This window comes from Mus caroli, chromosome 11 (assembly GCF_900094665.2).
Source record: "Mus caroli chromosome 11, CAROLI_EIJ_v1.1, whole genome shotgun sequence".
Classification (NCBI taxonomy): Eukaryota; Metazoa; Chordata; class Mammalia; order Rodentia; family Muridae; genus Mus; species Mus caroli.
Genome location: NC_034580.1, coordinates 8,023,732 through 8,028,802, shown reverse-complemented (window position 1 = coordinate 8,028,802; position 5,071 = coordinate 8,023,732). Strand labels below are relative to the sequence as shown.

Below are 5,071 nucleotides of genomic sequence, written 5' to 3'. Positions count from 1 at the left end.
GAGTGAACTGTGGTATAACTGTTCAACCAAATTCTATTCTACAGACAAAAACAAACATCTACAGACCCAGAGAGCCTAGATGTGACTGTTATGCACATGATGGTGGATACAATGTTACATGGTATAAAAATAGGGAAGATACCATACATACCGAGTTTATAAAAGGAATTTAATGCTGTATGTTGGGTTAGTAACAGTAGACTATAAAGGGATAAAAAAATACATGAAAATGTGGACTATCAAATCCATAACAATGCTCCTGGAAGGAGGCAGAGGGGCTGATGAAGAGCCTCAGGCATTTCCTTTGTGTTGTAATTTTTTTCCCAATAGAGGGAGGAGATCCAAAAATATATCGTATTTTTATCTACATGTTTTTTTTTTTAGTATAAAATATTAAGATTGATTTACTTAAGAGAGAGCATAACCAGACTCGTATCATCTACAAAGGAAAACAAAATAGTGACTTTTTTTAAAAACAAAACCACAAAGATTTTTATATTCAATGTATGGAATTGTACACAGAAGAACATCAGTAATAAAGCCACCACTTTAAGCATGACAACAACACAAATATGTGATATGAAAGTTGATCAAATATGCCATTTAGAATCCCCTTTATATTAAGCCCATGGAGTGCCACAACATTAAAACTGTCTATTTGTTTATACAGTACTCACAATTTTAAAACACATTTAACAGTGTCAGTTTGGAGGGTAAAGAGAGGCCAGATGTGGAGGAACCGAAATGGGATTTGGATCCTCCTCTCGGCCCCATGACTGTTGGATGAAGGTCTCTGGGACATTCTTCATCTAAAGTCAGGCCCCATTTGTGCCCTCAGTGGGGACACTGGGATTTTGGTGGTGAGGGAAGAGACAGCAATGACAACATTAGAAGTCAAACTTACAAATTGATTGGTTTGGCTGGCGCTAAGAACAATCTTGTCTGAAATCTGTCCCAAAGTCCTCCGACCATCTAAAGACATTGTTGAAATAAATAAGAACTATTTAATGATATTATTGTAATTTCATAGATTCAAGCTTTGGTGTCCTTACCAGGTGCTTCACATCATAGCTGAGCCTAAACTCTGGGAAAGTCCTTTCCAAGTGTCCTGGCAACCCTGGGTGGAGTACGGCTTTGCATTCTGTGTGGGTCCTGGCTCTTTGCTCAAACTTGTACCCTGTGTCCTTAAGCTGGGATGAGCCCCATGTCCCCCTTTTCCAGGTGACATGGCTTTCCTATGTGAAATGTTTAGCTTCAGTTTCATGACAGATACTTTCCCTCTGAGACACTTTTCCGCCTTCCCTTTTACAGCTTTGCACAGAGCCTGAGTTAGAAAAAGTACCTTCTGTGGGAAGGACATAAGATATTCAAATCATTTAACACAAGTGAAATGGCCAATTTTTATGTGGTACAAAATTTCTGTGAAGTAATTGAAGGATCTTTAAAAAAATAAATGAAGTCTATACATTTTTTTTGTCCTTTAACTGATTTTCACTTCTAGTTAACAGGTTTTTGAGTGTTTATATAAAGCTATGTTTTTTCCCTCTCATTATTTCTTTCTTTCTGAAAGTGGAAGAGATTTTACAGTGGAATAAGGGCTTCCTAATTGGGGGCTTAGGATCTCCTTAGAATGTGGTTGGCTTCCCTCTTTATATTGTGAATTTTATATTCTCAGAGACTTCATTATGAGAAACCATCCAACAGCTGATCCAGACTTACACTGTGAGCTGTGACACTGAGCAAAAGGGGACAAGGAAACAGGAAACAGGAAGTGCTTTGCAAGCATGAAGGAAGGCATCTGAGGCAGTATTGAGAGGACAAAAGTCAGGGTGTTATGAGTGTTTGAGGTTCATCCTGGCACAGAGCTGTTAAAGTGATGGGGGCACCTCAGGACTCTGCAGAGAGCATGGTGAAACTGGGCACTGAGAGTTCACTGGAAATGGAAGGTAACACAGAACAGGCAAATGACAGAGTACTGGTTGGTTACATGTCTTATCAAGTGGCTTGGGTTCCATGTTCTGAAAAAAGATGGAGGTAGTCAGAGAGATGGCATAGACAGATCCATAGTCGAGAGAAGATGCTCCAGCTACAGTAAGGATTCAGAACCAATAGTTCACATGACAACGTCTTTTTAACATTCAGCAGTGGAATCAGTGGCCATCTCTCTGAGAGCTCTGTGTACTAGGCTATCACATAATTGGTGACGTTAGACAACAGGCTACAACTTACAAATCTTCCTATTCTGCTTGGACAGCTAAGTTCTAGATCTCATTTCCAGAAGTATGCTCAGCATAGATTACCCGAAAGAATGACTCCTTTGTGTCTCCATTATTTAACACCCTTCTGTAATTTTCAAAATTTATAGCCACTACAAATGGCTTTGAGGGAGAAATCATTAAATAGTCAACATTTTCAGTATGGACAATGAGGAAATGTTTACAGTTTCCAATGACTTATGATCATACCACTTTCATATTTAATCCTAACAATAGAATATCACGGTGAATTGAGTTTGAGTTGAGTTGCAGTCATATCAAGAAGTAGGCACCATGGTCAGGAATGCTCACTAACCTGGGTTATGGCTGGTAGTCTTTCATATCTTTTCAGTGAAAAACACTGTGAGATGTGGTCGGCAGCTTTTTCCACGGTTGTTTCTTCTGGGTCAAGTTTTGGTGGTAGCATCTTGTCCCAAGGAACATCTTCATAAGCTCTGAGAATTATTAAATATAGACTTAATAAAGAATATGTAAAGTACATATTCACACCGGGGTAGGAAGACTATCCAGTTTATAAATGTTATGTCTTTGAAAATGGATTTTGGAACAGGGATCAGGTAGGCAACCTTCATTTTCCCTCCTATCCTCCAATTCCAATCACCCAGATTATTTCCAGCTTTGGAACAATCAGTCCTCAATGGATGCCCCCATCAAATGCTTCTCCTTAGGGCTTATGAAACCCTTGGGGAGAGGAAGGAGAAAGATTATAAAATCCAGAAGGGGTTCAGGACATCAAGGAAACAAAGGCATCTAAACACAGACAGACACATGAACTTACAGAGACATGCATGGGCCTGGGCTGGGTAGGGAGGGGAAGTGGAGACAAGTACCCAACCTTAACCCAGAAGCTATCTCCAGTTGATAACTGCTTGCAAATGAAAACTGAGTTTTCTCCAGCAGAGTCTAGTGGTTGTACAAATTACTCTCCATGTTTAGCTGTAGGTAGCCAATATAATTCGTAGCGACATCATATACATCTAATAAGCACATTTCTAAGACTCCAGTCTACTGGTGCTCACATTACATGGATCCTTCAATTTTAATGAAGAAATGAAATTGAAGTATGGAGCATATCTGCATCATTCAGGGCATGAGGGGTGACAGGCTGTAGCCAGCATGGAATCTCTGTTACCTTATTCTTGTTAAATATACTTTAATGTTTTCATTGGAAAAAAACACCTTACTTCTGTGTCGAGGATTTGTAAAATGAATCCTTTATGTTATATTTCTTGTCTAGCTGGACAAGTGGTTCACTATCATCCTATAACAGGAAAAAGAAGTTAAGATATACCAAGCATAAATAGAATTACTATATTTCTTATACACTTGTTTTCTGAATTTCCTTATTCTTCAAGATTTACATAATGATGTAAACTATGTGTCTGTATACATGGTTCAATAATTAACTCAGATTCTTTAACACACTCATCTCCACCCACAGTTACCCTTTAAGTGTGTTAAAGACACTAAAATCTGGTTTCTTCTTAAAATCCCAGTGAATAACACAGGACTCTTAGCTATGATCACCATGATATGCATCCTGTCTCTAGACTATACTCAATGTTTTTGTTTGTATTTTCATATTGTATACTCTGATCAGTATCTTCCATTTTTATATACTTACCGCATGCCTATTCTACTCTATACACTTTTTACAGCTTTCTTAGATTCTTCACATATATAAGGATATAAATATTTCTGGTTTTGTGCCTAGTTTGTTTGTCTTAGTGTACGGTTCTATGGATTTATTCATGCTGTTGCAAATAGCACACCTACATTTTATAGCTGAATAATGTTCTAGTGCATGTACATATATCCATTTTTTCTTTACCCATTCATTTGTAGATGGACACTTAGGTAGTCAACCATGCTTTACTTTATAATTTTTTCTTAACCTAGGCAGGGGTCACATGCTTATAATTCCATCATTCAGGATGTGGAGATAGGAGAATCTGGAATAAAAGGCCAGCCTCAGCCACACAGCAAGTTTGAGGCTACCCAGGACTACATATCTGTCTCAAAAAACCCCAATAAACTTAATTAAAATTTAAAATAATTATCCTGTATATAAATTCTGCATTTCATTGATTTTTAACTTTATGTGCTTTACTTTTTCATATATTTAGTTAGATTTGTCATTTTCTCATATCCTCAGATTAAAACATATCAATTCCTTCTTTTATAATATAATCATGTAAAGCTAAATTTTCTTCTTAGCAAAATCTTAATTGCATGGTACTCAAGTAAATATATTATGTCTTATCATGTTCCAAATACTTTCAATTTCTCTTAAAAGTCCTCTTTGACCCACAAATAACAATTGAAAATATGTTCAATTTTGAAATATTTTTTCCCTAAATATATAATCTGGCTGTTGATTATAAGTGAACTCTGTAGTGTCATAATCTAAATGGCACAGAAGTTGTCCATGTTTGTTTTAGAGGTTTGTTAATTCTTGCTACATATGTCTTAGACATTTCACTTTTGAACCTCATGTTTTCTTGATAAATCTATCACAAGCAGGGCCTTTATATTTGTAACAATTTTTGTCTTGGAACTTAGTTTGATCTGCTACAGATTGTCTATACTTTGAGTAAGCTGTCAACAGTCCTAACTGGTTAACTTTTAAGGTGTATGCATCTTGTATTTATAGTTAGCCTCTTGTAGATAGTGTAGTGTGTGTTGCTTAGTTATCTTCTGATGATTTCTGTATTTTATTGTAACTATTACCATATGGAAGTCAGGTGTAGGATTTTATGTAAGTTCTCAGTCTTTGTCTCTTTTTTTTTTTTTTT

At 36.7% G+C, this 5,071-nt stretch overlaps 1 protein-coding gene across 3 annotated transcripts in view; it reads right to left on the bottom strand.

Moving 5' to 3' along the window:
* Window positions 1-5,071, bottom strand: part of Spata48 (spermatogenesis associated 48) — a 48,891-nt gene that overhangs the window by 26,894 nt on the left and 16,926 nt on the right. For all 3 annotated transcript variants that reach the window (XM_021177971.2, XM_021177968.2, XM_021177969.2), the window contains 3 exons: window positions 3,461-3,537; window positions 2,572-2,710; window positions 905-972 (listed from right to left, as the gene is read on the bottom strand). In XM_021177971.2, coding sequence (XP_021033630.1) covers window positions 905-972; window positions 2,572-2,682 — 179 coding nt within the window. In that variant the 5' untranslated portion in view covers window positions 2,683-2,710; window positions 3,461-3,537. The remainder of the gene's footprint in view (window positions 1-904; window positions 973-2,571; window positions 2,711-3,460; window positions 3,538-5,071) is intronic.